The following is a 23,041-nucleotide window of genomic DNA, read 5'->3' as shown; positions in this document are numbered from 1 at the left end:
TGCAGGTTTTATTGATGTGATCTATTTTTATAGTGTTTTATAGTGTTTTATTGAATATTTATTGTTTTTCTATTTTTTTGGGCATATTTATGTATTGTTTTGATCTGTACACTGCCATGAAAGGGTTTTACCCTTAAAGGTGCTCTAAAAAAATAATTTAAAATAAATAAATAAAAACAAAAAAACAGCAGCAGTAGACCTGGAGGGGATCAGAGGGAGGTATTTCCGAGTAACAGAGTGTCATGACCCAAAGCCCAGTAGATGATGGGAGAGTACCCCTTGAGAGAACTTCCTCTGCCATGATCCCTCTGGCTTTAAGAGCATCAGGAAAAGAGGGGAGGAAAGGACAAACCTCCCCCTGATCCTCTCTTTGCATGTTGCTGCTGCTGTTCCCACCGCTCATCCTGCTTGAAAGGGAAGATGTTTGTAGGCATGGGGTACTAGCATGGAGGGCTTTTGGATGACTGTACCAGCTGGTGGAATTGTGGGGGAGGGGTGAGGAAAGTGTGGGGGGAAGCGAGCCAGGAATTCTTCTGTAGCTCAGATTTTAATCTGAGCTGGAGAAGAAATTCAGAGTTTTAAAAAACCCACCTCTCATTTGAGAAGGGCTATGAAGAGCCCCCAAAGTTTGTTTCTGGGCCTGTCTCGGTTCTCAGGAGAACTTTACCGGCATCTCCACATTTTTAGGAAGCATTTTATACTGGCACAAGGAGATTAGAGCTGTTTTTCTTCTTTTTCATGCAACTCTGTTATCTTTGGGGTAGGGTATGGGCTGTGTTGTAATTTAGGATTTATAGAGTGGATTTAATCTGGGGTTTGATTTTAAAACTGTGATTTTTAGTGTTGCTTTTATTATGCTGTGCACGGCTTCAGCTGCCATCTGCTGTCTTTGTTCCAACAGGTAAATCGAGAGAATTATTTATCTGTAATTGTTTATTATTATTTTCCTGAGTTCAATATTTTATGTGTCATAACTAATAATTAGGGGAACTTACCAATAGCTGAAAGCAAACACATTGTGAAAAGTATGAGGACACACCAAAGGACATCGGTATTCATTTGCCTTTCAAGTTTACTGCGTTTGTAACGTGGTCCACTGTTATTTAACAAGGCTTTGGTCTCATGTCCTGCCAAAGGAATTGAATCATATGATAGTAGGCATAGAGCACTAGGGGATGATCAAAAGGAATTTATTGTAAAAGCAGAGAGTAAAGTAACCACTTCTTACCTGCATAGATGACTAATCCTGAGACTTCTTCTGTATTCCTAATAGTACATCCCCGTAACAAAAGATTTTCTTTATACAGTGCAACCTTTTTCCCACTTTTATGCACGCTGCAAAATAACAAGAGACAACTTATGTATAAATAGCTGTTATTAACTATGGTGACAGAGGGGGACATATTTAAATTTTAACCAACTTCTAGGCAAGAAAAAAAGATTAAACTTGGCATCTCTATGGTTGATCTACAAAACAGTCATGGGAAATCTCAGAATACTGTTGTCTTTCAATGGAGTTTCACAGAGCTTGACATGGTCAGTGAATCTGAAGTTTAGTTTCAAAAATGTGGTGCTAAACTTTGGATTTGGGAAATGATTGCTTTTTAAATGGATTTTCACCATAAAACCTATTGGTTTTCAGTACCACCGTATACATTTTATTTATTTATTTAAAAACTTATTTACATATCATCTTTTGATTTGTGAGAAGGCCCCCGGGGTGGTTTAGAGCATTAAAACAGACAATCCAACTAAATAAATTAATCTAGATAGCACTAAAACAAGCCAATATAACCAATCCATAGGCAGGTAGGAATTAAAATAAATGAAAGGGCTGGAGGAACAGATGCATCTTAACTGCCCACCTTGAAACCAGTCATGAGGCAGCCTATCTAACCTTGCTTGGGAATTCCACAGCTGGGGTGCTCCAACCAAGAAAGCCCCAAGAGGCAGGGGAGGAAAGGGTACTGTTTCTTCAACTCCCACTCCGAACTGCAGAAGACTTCTCTTTTGGAGTCTCCAAGGAAAGGAGGCAAGATTACTGATGTATAATGTAGGCTACATGGGCATGGGAAAGCAAGGGAACAGTGGGTCAAGGAGATAAGGGGGTTAGGAGCTAAAGAGATGGGATACACATGTATAAAATGAACATTATTTTAAAATATACAGCATATAAAGGAATTGAAAAAAGAGAGAAAACCACCAAGTACAAATGCTGCTATCTACTTATTTCTATATATTTCATGTTGTAAACAAAGATCTGAACAATACAGGACTCTCTACACTACAATATGAATTGCAATGGTTATCAATTTTTGGCTGGCCCTGTCAGCCAAGCCAAAAATTGTGGTTGCCAAGTACCTATCCCTCCCCTGCCACTGAAACCCCCAGCACTACCGGACAGAAGTATTTGTACATCTCTCCCACCCCAGAAGCAGCCAAAAGACACCTCCTGCCAACCATTCCTGTTCTAAAGTAAGAAAGGCTGTTGGGGCACTGAGCAATTTAGCCACTTTCAGGTGAGGCACGCTGGGTGCCTTGCCTCCAATTAGCCAAGGAAGCATCCCGCCAGCCTTCTCTACAGGGGTAGACCCATTTGGAAGCCTTGGACTGGATCCCGAAGATGGAGTAGAATATTTTCGAAAACTTGGCCCCAATCAAAATGACATGCCCTCTTGGAAATGCAGAACAATCTGATCATGAAGCAATAAGGTGGAGCACACTAGGGATGCCACGCAAAATTTTATTTCGAAAATCACTTGCAATGTAACATGTTTCAAAACTGAAAACTGTATTGCATGGGGACAAATATTCTTTCTAAAGAACTTACCTTTAAAAGGCAATTCCATTATTTATAAATAAGTGGTAGGTGGCAGTATTGCAACCGAAACTCTCCCCACGACCTGAGTTCAATCCCAGCGGAAGCTGGGTTCCAGGTAGCCGGCTCAGGTCGATTCAGCCCTCCATCCTTCCGAGGTCGATAAAATGAGTACCCAGCTTGCTGGGGGAAAGGTAGTCATGACTGGGGAAGGCAATGGGAAACCACCCCGCTATAGTCTGCCATGAAAATGCCAGCGTAAGCGGCATCCCTCTAGGGGTCAGTAATGACCCGGTGCTTGCGCAGGAGGAACCTTTCCTTTCCAATGCACCTTTATTTATTTGTTTATGGCATTTTTATCTTGCATTTTAGGCAACTGTTGTTTCCCAAAGCAGATCACATCAATAAAAAAGAGAGATGGGCCCTGCCCTCAGTTTTACAAACCAAAATAACAAGGCATACCAGGGAAGAGGAGTGGAGGGAAAAGGAAGAGGGATGAGTTTTCAAGGCCAGAACAAGGTGGTGAGCTTAAGTGGGCATTTAAAGGCACCTTGGCCCAGGCTGATCTTCCCTTGCTGGTGTTCCTGCTTGAATAGCAATTGGTGGCTCTTGTTCCTTTGGCTAATGATATGATGGTCATGTGTCCTCTTTCACAGATGTCAGTCCTCTGTTTGAAGGGCTGCCAGAGGACTGTCATCTATTTTGAAGGCGTCCTCCATTGGAAGGGCTGTCCAGTTTAAACATAAAGAATCTAGTGTGGTGTAATGGTTAGAGTGCTGGACTGGGACTTGGGAGATTCAGGTTCAAGACCCCACTTGGCCATGAAGCCCACTGGGTGACTTTGGGCCAGCCACTGACTCTCGGTCTAACCTACCTCACAGGGTTGTTGTGAGGATAAAATGAAGAGGATGAGGACCATGTAAGCTGCCTTGGGAAAAAGGCAAAAAGGTGGGAAATAAAGGTATTAATTAAAAAAAAGGAGAGCAGGAAGAGGCCTTGAAGTCGCTCATCCACAGTTAGCACCTAGACAGCAAACTGAGCAGGTACACAGGTCACCTGGTCACAGTCTTCCACAGTATGGTGGGATGTTCTGCCTTTGTATTTAAATTGTAATAATTATTTCTACATTTGCATATATGCATATACATTAGCATTATGCAAATAATATGCAAATAAAATTATGCAAATAATATGCAAACTGGTGTCCTGTTTGGTATTCTTTTTTGGCGATTCACACGTGGCCACCCTATGAATGGAGCCCAATGCACACAGCTTTCTCATCCTGAGCCCAGCTCTCTTCTCACAAAAGGTCTATTGGCAGAGGGTGTTTGCTGGGTTAGCTGCAGGGAACTCCAGAGCAGAACGTAGAGGAACAAGTGGGAAGATGAAATGGGTGCCTGGATCATGCCCTAAATTTTCATTCCATTCTGTCCTACAGTCCCCACACCCCCGTTCTTAAAAACAGTGAGATAATACTTCTGTTTTATTTTAAACACACATACAAAGTTGGAAAAATGGTGTTTTATTCTATTCTGGTGAGATCACTGTAAAATCCAAAGTTTCCCTAAAATGCATTAAGGCATGGCTCATAAACTTTCCATCCTTTTTTCCTTAAGATTCTTTTACTAATTTATCACTGGATATCCTGGTTTTGCTCAGGAAGTGCCCTCGATAGCATAAAAAGTTAAGATATTGAAAATCTACTGGTGACTGGAATCTATCATTGCCAAAAAAGAACTGAATGCCAAGGGCAACATAATCTACACAAAGGGAACAGCGTGGAATGAATGAAAGGCTTTTAGTAAATGAAACAACGTATTCCATCCTGTGTTAACTGTATGCCACTTGTTATTCTGTCAAATGAAACAGGAGGAAACTATATTTGTAAGAGTATGTTGCTGCAAAGAAGATGATGATATTCCAAGTCAGATAAACCAGGACATTTTTTGTTTGACAAGGCAAATGTCATAAATCCTTAAGCCAACCACACATTTCACATAGTGTACTTTAATTATAAGAGAATTCCATCATTACTTATTATTTAGTAAGCACTTGCATCTTGCCATGCAGCAATAAAATTAAACTTTAAAAAATCTGGAAAGAGGCTGACATACTTTAGCTACACTATCCATATATATCATGTTCTCTATAGGACTTCTAGTGGGCAAATTAGTTTACTATCCTTATCTTGTTTGCCTTCAAACTAAATGCAGTTGCCTACCTATTATTCCCATTTCATAGATGGAGGAACTGAGGCTGAGAAACAATCTCTGAGATCCGGAGAGAATCATGTGGAGCAGAGAGAAGTTTTATAGGTATGGTGCTGAAATAATAAAAAAATCTTCCCAGCTAGATATTGTTTTTGGCATTGACATTGTAGTGGAGGACAGCATGGAATAGACATAGAAGATTTTGGAAAAGGGCATGGCTGAACGGGAACATTCCACATTGCAGCATTTTGTTGTAGGTTCCATCTGCATTTTGTACTTGGCAATACCTTTATGATCATCAATCTTATGTAAAATTATGAAAAGTACTCTTGACACTGTAAAGAGTAACTCAATGTATTCTGGCATGAACTTTCACAGACAACAGCCTACTTATGAGAAGCTGTTGACTGCAGCAACTCACAAAGCATAGAGTTTCTAAGAATCCAAAACATGGTTGCCTTTTTATTACTGCTTTTATCTGTGGAGCTCAAGTGAGTAACATGAGCTAAAAAGACACCTCCCTTCCCCAGGAAGCTTGCAGTCTAACTTTTCAACAGTGGAAGAGACAACAGAGTGAGGGAAGGGATAAAAGGGAAGGAGTGTCATTTATGGACTACCATGGAAAAATTCAGCGTTCCCAAACCCGGTGTCTTCTGGATGTGTTGGAATGCAACTCCCATAATTTCTAGCCAGAAAGGCCAAGTCCAACACATCTGGAGGGCACCAGGTTGAGGAAGGCTGGACTCACCCTTCTATTAATCTGTCTGCTATAGTCATTTTATATAACATACTGATTACAGGGTTCAATAAAACTCTAAGATCACGGCAGGCATAGGAACAACTCATGCCTCAAATTATGTTTATGGAAGTCGAAATGTATCATTGCCTACAATCTCACTATGGCTTAAGTAACAGAAGAGACAGGCTGCTGGTGGTGACCCTGTTGTCCTGAATGCTTGACTGCCAAGTTTGGGGTTTGCCCCTATGCTTCTGTTGCTCAATACCAAGATGGCAGATACTGCCGTGCAGTGTTGAAGGTAACGGTCATTTGCCAGATAAGTCTCATGAGCAAAAAAGAAAATATATGCTAAAATGGAGAACTGAGCCCAATCAGTTTAAAACTCCGCAGACAATCAACATTTTGTTTTAAAATAGCCAGTAGTTATTTATAACTGTACCATTTCCAGCAGGGAAACACCAAGATGATTCTTAGGAGACTTGAATACTTGCAACAAAAACAACAGCAGCAGCAGCAAATGTTAATGTTTAAAAAGATCAACTAACACGGCTATTTATTATTCTGTCAGAAATATATCTTTATTTATCATTCAAGTATGCATTTCCCTATATGCTTTTAAAAAATATTCAAAACATTATCAAAGTCATTCAATGCCAAGTAACAAATACATTTTCCTGGGTAACGTAGCAAGAACGCCCTGCAAAAGTTCACTCCTAAGTAAGGTGTTTTTCTTTTTTTACTTGATAGCATTGCTTTCTGTTTGGTTGAAATGCCATACAGTCTATCATGCAGAAAGTGGGCCCAGCTGAGACGATAAAATCCGGAGAAGATCTAAGTTGCCAGATGCCCCCATATGTGTTGTCTTTAACTTTAGAAAATCACAATGCCATCAAACATAACAGATATCCTTTTTATGTGTTTCTCTGTAATCTGCTGCTTTGTTTCTTTGTTTTAGTTTCAGAGATGTAAACTTACGCTTCCCTTTATATTATACCACATAGCTTGACTCATTTCTCCTTGTTTGAGGGCCAAGCTTCACATGACATGAAATGTATCTTTGCATTTAAAATGTAGGTCTTAAACAATGCAAATACAGATTTTCTGCAGGACTGTGGCAGGAGAAGAATTTCCCCCTCCATCCTGCTGCAATCTTGATAATTATCAGCCTGTCCCACTCAGTTGATGCAACTGCCATTTTTAAAAACTTGCATATTAAATGCAAAGATGCATGTAATGTCATGTCTAGTTTGGCCCCGAGTCATCTGATCTTTGGAACCTTACAGTGCAATCCTGTGCATGCCTACGTGGAAGTATGCCCCACTGAATTCAATGGGATTTGCTCCCAGATAAGTGTGTATAGGACTGCAGCCTTAGTGTGGTATATTGTTTGCTTACACTCTCTGCTTTTGAGACACATTCTAGTTAAATCATGGAATTGCAGAGCTGAAAGGGACCTTGAACTTGAAGGCATCGAGGCTAACATTCCTGCTGAATGCAGGAATCTTGCAACTACATCCCTGACAGAAGGGATAGCCCCTGCTTCAATACCTCCAGTGAAGGAGAACCCACCACCTCCTGAGGCTGCTCTATTGTCGAACAACTCTTACCATTTCCTACCATTTAGCCAAAATCTGCTTCCTTGCCATTTTCACCCATTAGTTCTGGTCCTGCCCCTTGGAGCAACAGAAAACAAATTTACTCTATCTTCTACGTGACAGCACAGGTAACTGGGCAGAAGATTAAGGAGAGACAGGATTGCATTCCTGCCTCTCCTTCATCTTCTCTTTTCCAGACTAAACATAAAGTTTGGTGCTGCTGCCTTAGAACAGGGGTCTCAAACTAGCCATGTTCCATGGTTTCACTTTTACAATCAGTTGTGGGTGGGGGCTGCTTTTGCCCCACCCTGAAACGGAAGAAGAAGTCTGGGCCAAATACTTAAACAGTTTTAATTAATACTAGAACTTGAGTTCATCAGATGAAAATGATGGGAGAAGCAGATTCAGGACAGACAAAAGTAAAGAGTTCTTCACATAACCAGTGGTGTAGTGGCTAGAGTATTGGACAAGGAGTCAGGAGATCTGGGTTCTAGTCCCCACTTGGACATGGAAGCTCACTGGGTGACTCTGGGCCAGTCACAGACTCTCAGCCCAACCTACCTCACAGGGCTGCTGTTGTGAGGATAAAATAGAGAGGAGGAGGATTATGTATACCGACTTGGGTTCCTTAGGAGGAAAAAAGGCAGGATATAAATGTAATAAATAAAAAATAATACATGAATAAATGAAATAAATAAAATAATAAATAAATAACATATAATTAACTGACTGAATTTGCTTTGTCTAGATGTGGTGATGCCACTGATTTGGCTGAATTTGGTAGGGGCTTAGACAAATGCACAGAGGAGGCAGGGTTATCAACGGCTATTAGACATGACAGCTATACAGGACCTCTATGGTAAGAGGCTGTGCATCTCAGAATACCAATTGTGGGGTGGGGGTGGGGAGTGATAGGGAGGACAGTTGTCTTTGTGCTCCACTCGTAGGCTCCCTAGAGGCAGCCAGCTGGCAACCATAGCCACAAGATGTTCGTTTAGATTTGCCCTTGATTTGATTCAGTATGGCTGCTCTTATGCTAACAATAATACAGAGGCCTTAATTTTGCCACATGATTGAAATATACAGGTTGCAGCACTGGTAGATCACTTAGGTCATCAGAGGGCATGCTCCTGATGGGTCCACAGGGACCTATGGCCTGACTGGAGTCCATTAGGAAACGAACCTTCTGTGTGGTGACCCCTTTCTTTGGAACTCCTTGCCCCTGCAGGTCAGGCCGATGCTAACACTGTGCTGCTTTCAGTGCTTCCTGAAAACAGCTCTTTTCCAGGAAGCATTCCTTAAGTGACTAGCCATGGGTTTTATTGGTATTCTGTTTTTAAAAGAACAATTTTAATATGGTGTTTTAATTGTTTTTATCTTTTTTACCTTTTATGTTCGCTGCTCTGGAATCTGTTTTAGATGTGGAGCAGTATTCAAATGTTGTAAAATAAAAATAAATAGATAAATAAACATGTGAGAATCATGGCCATTCCACTAGCCCTACTAAGAGACCACTCACTGGCTTTTCTCCTCTCCCCTCCCCTCCCCTCCCCTCCCCTCTTCCTCCTCCCTTTTTCCTTTTGTGTCATGTCTTTTTAGATAGTAAGCCTATAGGAAGGGGATATCTCGTTTAAATTGATGGTATGTAAGCCACTCTGGTAGCCTTTTTTGCATAGGAGTGAGATAAAAATGCTATAAATAAATAAATAGTAAAAAAATAGTCTGTGAAAAGTTGGAAACCCAAGAGTTGAAAAAGGGTTTCTTTGTTCTATCTGTTGATGTCAGCTATTCAAAAGAACAGGAATCACACTGAACTTTAACAGTTTTTCCATGTACATTTTATTTTTTTTAATAAATTTTCTTCCAAAAATGGTTTTGGCTTATGCTTTATAATTTATTGCCTTCACTGTACGTCTTGTTTAATTCATCCAGTGACCTTAGGTTCCATTTCTGGAAATTACAGTTCTTCTGAAATACTTTCAAGCTAAGCTTTCCCCAGATTTATCCTGCATTCCTATGTGCTTTCCTGAGCCACTGGTGAATATGGAGGCAAATATATTCATACAAATGCATGTGTTACCATATATTCATTCTTTGTGAATTACAATGCAAACTGATCTGATCTGCACTTCCTGGATTAATGTGCAAACCCAAGCATAATTATACTTCAGATTTTGCATTTTTCTGAATTTCACGATGCAGTTTCTGACTCAAAAAACATATCAAAAGATGTTTAAAATGTGTATTTTAGGATAAAAATCATTTCGAAATGCATATATTTAGATAATATATATTTAGAAATGCATATGATGTGAGAAAATACATGTATGTATTTGCATTTTCAAAAATTTATTTCACATTAATGCAGAAGTGGGGTGGAACACATGCAAAATTGTCATGAATGAAAACAAACTGATCCTTATCTCTCCTTTCCAGTCAAGTTAATTTCAATCAGCCCTCTCACCCAACTATAAAATGAGTCATGTGAGTTGACCTTAGCTCTTTGCTATATAACATGTAATAAACCTGCATGGTAATTGCACTTCACATGAGTAGATCAACAAAGCAGATGAAACTGTAGGATATACTCACATGGAGCCTCGAAACCTACTTAGTTCATTATTTGGTTCTTCACATTCAATGATGCTAGTAAACCTCAGTGGGTCAAATTCAGAGTCCTGGAATAAAGAAAATAATAGGGTTAAGTGATGAGCACAAAATCAATAAAAAAATAATTACAGTTTATTTTAGTAGGGGCACCATCCACAAATGGCAAGTGAGGTCATCAGAGTTGGCAGTCCATTTTGGAGCCAAGGTGAAAGCCCCAAACTCCAAAATAGGTTAATAAAAAGGATGTCCAATGGGTCCCACTGAGACCTCTAGACCCCTTTGGGCATCCAATGACATCATTAAGAACTTGAAAGAGACCAGAGTATTCCTGGCAGCCTGTCTGGACAAATTGGACCTTTTCACTGCCCCTTCCTCTTTGTGCCTATTAAGGTGGTGGTGGCAGCAGAGGAGGCCTGATTCATTCTAGAAGGCTTCAGGGAGTTGGGTGGCTGTGGATGCTACTGTCAGGGTGGAAACTGAGCCCATAGAGCCCCAGAGCAGTTCTGATTCTGAGGAAGAATAGCAATCCATGGGAGAGGAGCTCGCTCATCGCTCACAGGAACAGCAGCTGGCAGAGATTCCTCCTGCCAGCATTCCTGGGATAGATAGTGACCCTGGCAGTTAGAGAGTGAGGGAAGGGGGCTTGCTGGATGCTCAACGCAGATGCAGGGAGCAACGAGCGATGGAGGGCGCGGGAAGGAGGCGTAGCGCCCGTTTGGCGCGCAAGCCACGGTCGCGTTCCATGGACCCAAGGGAAAGAGGGAGGAACTCTTTCAGGGTCTGCAAGTGATTCTCCTTCAAACGGGGACCAACTACATAACCTGGAGCACAGGCTACTCTGCTGTTCCTTGCTTAGTCGCTGGTGATTAGCATCTGAAAGAGTCATTAAGTTGTAAAAGGATTAAAGCCTTGAAAAGAATCCTTTTGTCTGTGTCTTGAGTTGGCTACTGGAGTAGACTGAAAGAGGCCGCTAGGGCGCTCCTGACAGCTACTGCACACGGGCAGTAAGTCCTGGATGACTGTGCCTCATGAGAACTACATGCTATGCGTGAATTACCCAAGAGGCAGCATCCAACACTGCCTCTGTGCTAGCGGGAACAGCTGCTAGCACAACAGGAAACTAGTACTTGATAGGGCAACTGGAAACTAGCCCAAACTAGTGCTTCCGGAACAGGTCAAGACTCAGCGGAGCTCCAGAGGGAGCTCCGGTGACTTGTCTCATTCCAGAAATGCTAGTTTCAACTAGTTTCTGAGGTGGTGCTATCAAGCACTAGCTTCCTGTTGCACTAGCAGTTGTTCCTGCTAGTGCAACATGATTGCCAGTGCTGGATACTGCCCAAGGTCTCCAGACACCCTGTGCCTTTCCAGAACCATGTCCTCTTCCCTGCTCCCTCCCCCACCACCATGCAATAGGGGAGAAAATTCCATTTGCCCAGGAAAAGCACAGGAAGCCAATTTGTAATTAATTTGGGAATACATGGTTTATTTGACATTTTCCACATTTCCTAGGACTAAGTACTAATTGGGACTGGAGTGGTTGGGGTAATAGTTGTGCTGTACAGCCCATCATTAATTTATTTGCTTGTTTCATCCAGGATGGAATCCTAAGAACATTTACTGAGAGGCAAGCCCGATTGAACTCAGTGGGATTTTTAGCTGATAGTAAATATTGTTTTATTCGTACACATTTATTTATTTTAAAAGATCTGTAGCCCGCCTCTCAAGGCACACTGTCCTTACAAGGCAGTGTATAAAAAATTAAAACATAACAACAACAACATAATAATAATAGCAGCGATCATAAAATACCCCATGAACCCCACTAATTTAGAAACAGCAGTAATTTTTTTTTTAAAGAACAACATATTGAAATTAGCCAAACACAGACTAGAATAAAATGGGTTTAAGGACCTCTTGAAGACTGGCAATGACAAGGCTGTGCGTATTTCCCTAGGAAGTGAGTTCCAAAGGTGCAGGGTCACCACCTGTTCCTGGTAACTGCCAGTTTAATAGATCTTCACAGCTGCAAGATGCATGAACATAAGAAGAGCCCAGCTGGGTAAGACCAGAGTCCACCATTCTGTTTCCCACAGTGGCCAAACAGATGTGAAGATTGTGACAGGCTTAGGTGGTTTTTCAAAGGGAATTAGAAAAATTCACTGAGGATATCATAGGTAAATGAAGTTCAAAGGCAAGGTACCTTTGAATAGTAGTTGTGGTGAGGGCAATTAGAGAAGGGCTGTTGCCCCCATATCCTGGTTGAGGGCTTTTCATAAGCATCTGGTTGGCCACTATGGAAATCAGTATGCTGGATTATGTAGGCCTTTGGTCTGATCCAGAGCAATTGTCCCTCATATGTTCTTATGTTTATACTGCTTTCCCATGGAAACAGGACCACAAGAATATATGCAACAATAATGACATCACAAATAATGGGCAGTATCCAATGCTGCCCATACACTGGTGGGACCTACCTAGAGATGTAAAATTTCCAGAAATTTTGAAGCCATGGAAAAAAATGGAAATTTGGGGGAAAATTGTAAAATAAGCAATACTTATTTTTTTAGCACTCTTTACAGATCTAAAGTCACTGTGTTGCTTTAGAATAGCCCTCCCCAATCTGGTGCACTCCAGATATTTTGGACTTCAGCTCCTATCAGCCTCAGGGAATGCTGGGCACTATAGTCCAAAACATCTGTAGGGCACCAGGTTGAGGAAAGCCACTTTAGGAACTTAGCCTTTCTGTTCTAAAGTTACATTATGTATAACTTGGTTTGCTCATAAAATTATTGTTATATCTGAAAACTTTAAAAAGCGAACTCAGTTAGTAAATTTGTAATTATTGTCTGAATGAACTATACTTAAAAAATTAAGAGACCAAACATGATTAATTTTATGAGCAAACCAAGTTATACATAACATATTTAGGTTCCTAGTTTATGTCTTACCAGAGGGAACTTCAGCAAGTAGTCCCTGAAACATCTCAATCACCCTAGAAGCCAGAAGATGCAGGAAGAACTGGAGGCAGAGGAAGACAAGTCCAGAAACACAGGACTCTGTAGAACAAAACCCAAACTGTCAAGAATACACATTTTCTTCCATATTATGATATGGTGACTCTACTCACATGCTGGGAAATTGAGCATGACTTGGATAATCCCAAAATGTTTATCAGTAAATATTACTGGATCAATAATTTTAATAAGAAATGGAAGAAATAACTATGCTGAGAATCTTACAGAGGGGATTAAAAAACAATTTTCCCCAAGGCTTCATTCTTTCCAGACATTTTACATCTCTAGTCTTTCTATAAAAGTCTTCTTATTACATAGTTTTTAGAAATCACTGCGGGGAGGGGAGTACAAGCTTGGTAACAATATGTGAACACCTTGTCTTAAACTCTAAAAGAAAATTTTTCATAATCCAAAGCTGTGCCAAAAATAAAAAATGGACCTTCAAAAAAATAGGAAAAAAATGGTTTTTTTCCCCTGAAACTTTCTGTTTTTTTTCTGGGCTTTCACATGCTTAAACCCACTGCTGATGCATCGGGAAGCTATCGCTGCCTAAAGCAACCCTAGAAATGTGCTGAAATGCTAGTTTCTGGAATGGGTCGGGGAGCTCATAGAAGGAAGCACCGCTGACCTGTCCCATTCTGGAAACAAGCGTTTCAACTCATCTCCGGGATTGCTTGAGGAAGCGCTGGGTACTGGCATGACCTGATCAGTGGAGGCGCAGGGGCAGCACTGGATACCGCCCAGTGTGAAAACAGATTAAAATACAACAATCAGACACTATACTAAATAAGGCAGAGTATAAAGCATCCTGTTCAGGGTCAATCTGTACAGGAACTTGATCTCTCTTAGAGCTATTTTTACACTAAAGGTAGGCACAGATTTAAACAAAATAAAATAGCCTTTACTTTCCTTTATCAATTGTCAGGAGCGCCCTAGCTGCCTCTTGCAGTCCACTCCAATAGCCAACTCAGGACACAGATGATGAGGATTCTTCCCAAGGCTTTATTCCTTTATTACTTTATGACTCTTTCAAATACTAATCACTAGCGACAAAGCAAGGAACTGCACTGGGGAAAGATAGCAGAATAGCCTAAGCTCCAGATAGGGCAGTTGGTCCCCGTTTGAAGGAGAACCGCGGGAAGACTCTGAACTTATGGGCTATGGAGAGATCCTCCCTCTTTCCCTTGGGTCCTCGGGACGTGACCGTTGTTTGAGTGCCAAACGAGCGGAACGCCTCCTTTCAGCGCCCTCCATCTGTCGCCGCTCCCTGCGTCTGTGCCGAGCGTCCAGCAAGCCCCCCTCCAGCGCTCTCTCACTGCCAGGGTCACTATCTATCCCAGGAAATGCTGGCAGGAGGAATCTCTGCCAGCTGCTGTGCTTGTGAGAGATGAGCGAGCTCCTCTCATAGAATCATAGAATAGTAGGTTTGGAGGGGGCCTACAAGGCCATCGAGTCCAACCCCCTGCTCAATCTCCCACGGATTGCTGTTCCCCCTCAGAATCAGAACTGCTCTGGGGCTCTATGGGCTCAGTTTCCACCCTGACATCTGTGATACAGCTTTCTAAAAACATTATGCACACTGGGAAGCAAGGCCAATTGCACTTCCCCATTGGGTGGTGCGCAAGTTGGTAAAACACATGGAGGCACTTTATGCATTATATGGTAGAAGCAGAAATATGCTACATTAAACACACACACACACACACACACACGTACCCACTTCTACTGTAACTTTGCACCACATTTGGGTTTGTTGAAAAACATCAAGGCAGGCTAAAAATACTAAAGATTATCATTAGCAGGTTTCAAATGTCTCATGTTCAAGCAAAGCCACATGGCAATCTGGGTGAATATTAATCAATACATCGCCTGTTAGGAGAATGTTAGTACAAGCCTACTGAAAATATAATCAAGATTTCTTAATTGCTTCATGCTAGCTCAGATAAATTAATCCTGTACAGTAAATTAGGCACATATAGGAGGATGCTTCGTTCCTAATTAACATTTAAAATCCTTCTCGATTCCCTAACTAATTAGGCTCAAGCTTGGCACTTGTGCTGTCTGCTTACAGTGAACATTTACCCACTATTATGAGGCTTTATTGTTGGACTTCCATGGTACAGCAAATACCTCTTTTGTTTAGACATGTAAATTTAAATGCTACATTCTTTCAGCAATAATTGTGCTAATGAAGAGCCTTTCCACATGATCATGTTTGTGGAGGGAAGAGGGGGAGCTGTATGGTTGGTGGATGGGCATTTGTTTTATGCAGTTTTTATAGCCACCCTGAAAGTTACACTGTTATTGTGAGAAAATGGCATTTTCCAAACACCTCAAAGCACAACTTGATACTTCCCACAGATAGGACATTCCTTGCTAGCGCTAGGGCTGGACGAACCGGTCTCCTTTCGCACCAATTCATTTGCACATTTATTTCTCTCAAAATATGTAGTTTTCTACATGATTTAGCACAAGAAACATTGTGGGTTTCACCATGCGTGCTTCTCTGTCTAAATGCCAACACCGGTCTTGTGCCTGTGTACAAAGCTATAGTTTTATAATGCACTCCCCAAAATTAATCTCTAGCTTTGCTAGTATAAACAGTGCTACACTTTTCTTTACTTTTGCTGTCTGCCCAGCAAGGAAATAGTGCATTTTGCTGAAGGTTGGAGTCAAATCCAGAGAGGTCTGCCTGGAGTCTGCTTTGTTGACCTTTTGACACCAGGCAAAGACCTTTTTCTTATCACAGGCTTTTTAATCATCTGCTGTGTTGTGTCAAAATGGTGTTTAAATCTGTGATACCTTTTAGCAATTGATGCATGTTTTATTTAGTCCCTCAGTTTTAATTGATTATTTTATTGTGCTGCTTTTCCATTTGTTGTATATGGATTGTTGGATTTTATTTGTTTTATTGTACATCGCTTTCAGAACTATTTGCTATAGGATAGGTTTCAGAAATAAATAAACAAACAAACAAACAAATGAGATTTTTTTTTTTTTAAAGAATAGTGGAGTCAGCCATTACATATTGCTTTGTCACAGCACTCCTAGATATAACCTGAAACAGACAAGGCACCTCTTAATCCAATGAAGTCTGCAATTGTCCCCCACGTTAAGACTCTGGTTTTTCCCCCCTTGCAAACCAACATGGCTTTCATTCTTTTATAGTTCTATATTTGCAAGACTGAAACACTGCACATTTCTGCATGAGCAAAAAAAGGTATTTTTATATATGCAAAGAGCCAAGAATTGCATTACCGCATTTGGAGAACTGCGAAGAGCAGTGGCCGACAAAATTACAATTTGCAAATTGATCTGGGGCAGGGGTGAAGGCAAATTCAATAAGGTTGATGGAATTCACAAAAGCATCGTTTGCAAATGCTGCACAGAATGGTCTTATGAGAATGTACTTACGCCACGGATACTTATTCAATATTGACCTGGTTTGCACGAAACAACAACCCACCCTCTGTTACCCCAGGGTAGCTTGTCGTGATGTCTGAACCCATCGTGGTTTCTGCAGGATGGCTTATCTTTCACGAACAAGCCACTCTGAGAAGCCATAGTTTCTGCATGGCTGGTTTGTCATGACGTCCAGACCTGGCAGAGTGGGTTCTGTATGGCTGGTTTGAAGGGTGATGGAAGTGCTCGCCAAGAGCAGTGAAAAACCTGAACACTCCTCACAGTGCTGTCTGCCCTCCCTCCTCCAGCTCCCTCCTTCTCTAGCTTGGTGCTTCATTTGACTGGAACCATTTTTATTGCCTTGTGAGCCAAATTAGCACTGCTACTGAGAACCCCCCCACCCCTTTTTAACCATTCCCTGTGGCATGAAAACAGAAGGGGGAAGCTTAAATCCTCCCATCCCGAATCTCCATGGTCCTGAATTAGCGGTGCACGTGCTTACCCAGAAGTAAGTCAATCATGCGTACATGCATAGCTGTGCTAGGAAGAGGAACAGGCGGCAAGGAGGCTTTTTTAAAGTGTTAAAAAATAATAATAAAACCCTTCACCATTTCATCCTAAAAAGATACCCCCCCCCCCCCCCGCAGATATGACATATGTATATCAGTGCAGGTGCTCTGCAAGGCAAGAAAGGTGGTGGTGGTGGTGGAGGAGGAGAGAATGTAATAATAGCAGGAGTATAGAGGAGTCCTGTCACAAAGGCCCCTGGGAGCAGGCAGGAGGAGTAATTTGGAAACAAGCCATGACAAGCCTTGGTGGGGCTGATGGTCTGTCGGCACCATCATGGGTTAGTGACGAAAACCCCAACCCATGGTGGCTTGTTCTCAGGGTGGCCTATCATGACATATGAACCCGCCCATTATTTCTTACATCCCAGGGCATAGTCTGAAGGCACAGGAGGCAGCCACCTTGCTGAAAGTAAGCAGGTTTGGGGCTGGTTAGTGCTTGGAGGGGAGACCACCTGGGAACCACATGCAGCCACCTTGAATTCCATGGTGGAAGAAAGGTGGGATATAAATGTAATAAATAACATATATAAATAAAGCAGTAGTGATGCGGGATAGTTTCTTTTCCCTCTGCATTCCTGCACCAGTTTCTGAACCTGACAAGTTTGACTTTTGCAAGTCTTCTAATTGATTCACTACGTGCACATTCCATTTGGGCAGCAAAGATAATTCAAATGACATGAGAAAAAGAGCAAGCTGTGAACTTTTGCATCAGGCCCCGCTGTAACTGGCATGGAAATGCTGTGTGCTATTGGCTGATACCCTGAGCTCCTTGGAGGAAGGGTAGAATATAAAACATCTGAACGTTTATATCCTTATTTATCGTGTATGCCCCTCTTTGCCCCTGTCCTGTGTTTGTGCTGATGCAGGACCTGATCTGTGAACTTCATATAATTCTGTTCTCTTCCTGAATATACAATTGTTGTACAAATCCTGGGGGAGATCTTCATGACCAAGGAATGAGAAGCGCATTGGACTATTACCCGGATTTTCATGGAATAGGCTATGGTCCATCAGGGATACATGAAGCAAGATTTGCTGAGTGTAACGTAACTTTAAAATCCGGTTTCCAGGGGTCACATGGTGCTTGAAAGGAACATACTTCTGGGTGGGGTTGGGGAGTAGAACTGATCATCATCAAACTGGCAGGGGCTGCTCAACCAATGGCAGAGGTTTGTTTCCTGCCCTGTCCAGGCTCCCCCTGCTACTACATTATTATGAACGGAGAGCAACTAATTTTCTCATGTGAGCAGATTTCCCTGAAGAAGCCAAAATCCCCAGTTCTCCAGTGCAGCATCGGAAGGCTCCCCCTGAGAGCTCCCCCCCCCCGCAATTTTGCCGTATTCCAGCAATCTGCCACAGAGTTATTGCTCCCACCCCATTTCCCCCATGTGTACACTTCTGCCTATTGCTTCCAACCTGCCCTCCCCCTTCTTCTCCCAGCTCGGAATCAGAAGCTCGGTAGACCCAGAAGATCGTTACTGCAATAAAGCAGAGAAGGGACTTTACATAACAACAGAGAAAGGACTTTACATGAGAGAAACTACAGGACATCAAAGAAGCACAACATCAAAATAGCGATTGAAGAGAGCAACAGAGAAGCAAAGGAGTGTTTTAGGGCGAGTTACTAAAGTTAGCCTTTAACCCTTGCACTGTATGGAGAGCGAGATTTATTTCTTACTTCTGAGTAAATATGCACAGAAAGGGGGGATACGTTAAAGATCAAAAGCAGGCTAGCTAAGGTGAATGAGTGTCCCTACTACTTTGGTAATACGAGGGGTTGCTGCTGTTCTCCTGGGGGTTTTCTCAGTGGGAAAAATTACTTCCATTGTGGAAACAAGAGGGAGTGGTCACCCCCTTGAGCACTTCACTGACAGGTCACAGAGGCATGCCCAGAATTTAATGCAGGGGGGGGCATGGCACACTGTGGTAAAACTGTCAGGGAGCCGCTTTCACTAAAAAAAAACTTGGGAGTAAAAAGAGTTTAAAGAAATGCAGCTTTTCAAGAGGGAAGCGGCTGGTTGGCAGTGGATTGGTGACGACCTCATCTGTCGCAAAGGAATTCAGACTGTTCTACCTTCACACTAAATCGCTTGTGAAGACAGACCCCCTGGCTGAGGCTATATGAGGGCTAGCAAGAGCTGGATATATGAGTATAATTTCATGATTTCAGCAGGGGGGCCAAAAGCTCAAAATGAACGAGCAAAGAATATGAAATGTCCTTTTCACCCAGGGAATTGCATTCACTTTGTGTCAAGGCAAATGGATGGAACAGGATGGAAAGGCTGCTATGTCCATGATGAATATGTTTCTGGGGCCAATGCATATTTTTAAATCTGAAATCTGATCTACTCATGACTCCCTCAGAATAAAGCTTACAAAAATCATAGATGAAACATTTTGTTATACTACGCTTTCTACAGCACTTTAGGGTGCGTAAAGCATACTATAGCAATTCTCACTCATCCCAGTAAGTCACTGATATTCCCATTTTATAGATGGTAATGGAGGTCAAAGATGTGTGACTTGCCCAAATCTCCAGAGAAAATCTATGGCTTGGGGGGATTTGATCCCAGCTCCCCGTGGTTCAAGTCTGATAGTCTGTCTGCTAAACTACATTAGCTCCTAATCATAGGAGCTCTTACTATTTGAGCATATTACATTACCACGTAAAAAAGTATAATCACAGAAATCTTTCCATTCAAACTCCAAAATTTCTGCCAGAAATCTGAATGTAATGCTTTTCTTTTGCTTGGAAAAATGTGCTTGTTACTGGGTGCCCACACAATTCTGACAACTGCTGCTACACATAATTAAGTATTTATTTTCACAGGTATGGCAGGTTATCATTTTTAAAAGAGAATCCTCACCCCAACAATAACATTTATGTACAATCCTCTTCGCATACTGTATGGCAGGGGTGGGCAATGCACAGCTATATGTGACACCTGCTGCCCCCCCCCCCCAAACTGTAATAAAAATAAAATACTGGGCAGGGGGAGTGGCATCTGGAGCAGCTATGGAGTGCCAAAAAGTCAAAATTAGCTTGTTTGCAAATAATGTTGACTCTTATAGCGCCCTGTAGCCACCTCCACTGTATGGAGAAAAGGCTAGCCTTATATCTGCTTAATTCTAGTTGTTCGAAACAAATTATGAAGGGAGAGGGCAGGACTAGAAGCAATGGGTGGAAATTGCAGGGAAACAGATTTTGGCTGATCATTAGGAGAAATGTCTAAAGGGTTCAACAGTGGAATGGTGTGCCTTGGAAAGTGTTGGGTTCTCCTTTGCTGGAGGTATTTTATCAGAGTCTGGATGGCGATCTTTCAGGGGTGCTGTAGTAGAATCCTACATTACAGATCCTGCATTTGGACTAGATGCCCTCAGATGTCCCATCCAACTCTACAATTCCATGATTCTATGAAGGTTTTATCTCTATTAGGGCAAGGCAGCATCTGAGTTAGCAGCAGCTGCTTTATCTCATCTTAGCTTTCGTTCAGCACATTTTTAAAAGGAAAAATGTAATGTCTTAATATCTTTGACAAATGTTTATGAGGAAATCCTAGAGACAGCAAAGAGACCTCCTGCTGAAGGCCAAGCTAATCAAACAAAAGCTCCTTACGACTGCTGAACTCAGCAAACAAAAGCTGATCCCAGGACTGGGTAGATATATTACATTCTGCACCAAATCTAAGTTTATGAACACATCTCCTTTCTCCCAGGAACACAGGCCAACAAAGGGCAAATCTCTTACTTATATCAGCTTGATATGCAGAGATGAAGTCTTTCTTACTGAAGAAAGCTGTCAAGGTCTGAGGGAAAGCAATTTCATCAGATTCACTTATCAGGACTGCAAAATGTACTTAAAAAAAAAATCCGACTGCTGCATAATTGTCATCTATCAACTCATCTGGGAACAAAAAACTGTGCTTTCCCTTCAGTTCTGTCAATTATACATTTATGATCTGTTGCAATTACCTTAGAATGCATCGGCCAGGCAGTGTGAGAATGAGTAAATCCAATTGCAGCAGTAGTCCAGGAAAGGAAGGGGAATTCCACCCCCCTCAAAAAAATAAAATAAAAATGAAATTTGATTTCCACATTCATCCTTTCTTCGTGAAATGAAAGTCCTGCTGTAGGCCGTTTGGTTACAGATACTGACATTGTTGGCAGGAGAATTCTTATTCATCAATGAGTGAGCAAATAAATTAACCAGGTGCTTGCTGTGACTGCTTTGCAAGCACAAATGCAAGTTCACGCTGATCAAAGTGATGCTGTTCTTTGGGTTTGTCATCATACTTCAGCAACCAAGACTCCCGCTGTGTCAGTGTTCTTGTGTATTAACAGCATGCAAATACATTTTCTAAAAAAGGTGTTGCTAATGGGAATGTGGCCAAAGACAGGTTATTAAAAATTGGTTTCCAAACACGTAGTTCTTACTCTGAACTCATCACAATTCTGGGACAATTTAGCATATCTCTTCTTCTCATTCTTCCCCTTGTCAATTTGAGCGGCACCTACCTTATTTGTCCTTCACTGCTTGAATTGAGACGATAGAGGGCAGGACTTGGTCCTGCATAATAGTTGCAGGTGGAATACAGCTCCAAAGCTTCCAAAGCCCTACAATTCTCCACCAACTTTATTGCAGGCATTTGTCAGGGTGGAAACTGAGCCCATAGAGCCCCAGAGCAGTTCTGATTCTGAGGGGGAACAGCAATCCGTGGGAGAGGGGCTCGCTCATCTCTCACAAGCACAGCAGCTGGCAGAGATTCCTCCTGCCAGCATTCCTGGGATAGATAGTGACCCTGGCAGTGAGAGAGCGCTGGAGGGGGGCTTGCTGGACGCTCAGCGCAGACGCAGGGAGTGACGACAGATGGAGGGCGCCAAAAGGAGGCATTCCACTCGTTCAGCGCTCAAACAACGGTCGCGTCCCAAGGACCCAAGGGAGAGAGGGAGGATCTCTCCATAGCCCATAAGTTCAGAATCTTCCCGTGGTACCCCTTCAAACAGGGACCAACTGCCTTACCTGGAGCTTAGTTTACTCTATTATCTTTCCCCAGTGCAGTTCCTTGCTTAGTCGCTAGTGATTAGTATCTGAAAGAGTCATAAAGTAATAAAGGAATAAAGCCTCGGAAAGAATCCTCATCATCTGTGTCCTGAGTTGGCTACTGGAGGGGACTGCAAGAGACAGCTAGGGCGCTCCTGACAGCATTTAGCTTTGCATTGCTTGCGGGGAACACCTCCCATCCCAACTACTACTATGGTTTAGTGGCACATATTTGCACAAGACTGCTGCTTTTAGAAGGCAGCAAGGTCTCTAGCACGGGTGGGAAACCTCAAGCCCGCTGGCCAAATCTGGACATGGGGCCAAATCGGCCCTCCAGGGTTCCAAGGTGGACACCCGATTTCCCCCAACCACTTAGGGATGTCAGAGAATTCCGCCACGGATATTGGTGAGGCCGAATGCCAGTGCATTCGGCCCCCCGAAATCTGTGGCGGAACGGCCTGCCACCCCCCCGCGGATCCCCCTTGGGACGAGACTTACCTGGGGCGGATGTTCTGGGCGGCGGTGGCTGCAGCTGCTGGTCTTCTGACCGGCTGCCACCGCCGCCATTTCCAGTCTTGTCGGTTTTTTTGGATTTTTTTACAGAGACGTGGTAGGCTATGTAAAGACTTACGTAGCCTATCACATCCCGGTTAAAAAAAAACAAACGCATATGCAATATTTACGTAGACTATTATGGTGAAAATAAAGGGGAACGCAAATAGCATAGTGGGCGCCATTTGCGTCCCTTTTTGATTCGCCATTTTAGCCTACATAAATATTTACGTAGACTAAGACGGTGAAAAGTAAGGAATGCAAATGGCGGCGGCCATAGCCGCCGCCATTTGTGTACGTGTGTTTTTGTGTTTTTTTTACCCAGAGCACAGCCGGCCGTTGAGGATTCCAGGCGGGAGGACCGGATCGCCTCCCCCCCATCGAGGATTCCGGGGGGAGGGACAGAACGCCTCCCCCCCACCATGAACATAATCCGCGGAAAGGTAAGTGACTTTCATACATCCCTACAACCAGTGATCCTGGCTTTTGTG

General features: G+C 42.5%; 1 protein-coding gene across 1 annotated transcript in view; it reads right to left on the bottom strand.

Annotated features, from left to right (window-relative positions):
• ATP10A (ATPase phospholipid transporting 10A (putative)) overlaps positions 1-23,041 on the bottom strand; it is a 174,127-nt gene that overhangs the window by 57,499 nt on the left and 93,587 nt on the right. Inside the window, exons 3-5 of the mRNA XM_084844345.1 lie at positions 9,955-10,040; positions 1,229-1,335; positions 996-1,127 (exon numbers count right to left, since the gene is read on the bottom strand). Coding sequence (XP_084700471.1) covers positions 996-1,127; positions 1,229-1,335; positions 9,955-10,040 — 325 coding nt within the window. The remainder of the gene's footprint in view (positions 1-995; positions 1,128-1,228; positions 1,336-9,954; positions 10,041-23,041) is intronic.

Source organism: Heloderma suspectum, chromosome 3 (assembly GCF_057233095.1).
Source record: "Heloderma suspectum isolate Gila_16-S chromosome 3, 16-S_ref, whole genome shotgun sequence".
In the NCBI taxonomy this organism is placed as follows: Eukaryota; Metazoa; Chordata; class Lepidosauria; order Squamata; family Helodermatidae; genus Heloderma; species Heloderma suspectum.
The sequence above is the reverse complement of the archived record's forward strand: the minus strand, read 5'-3'. Positions and strand labels throughout refer to the sequence as shown.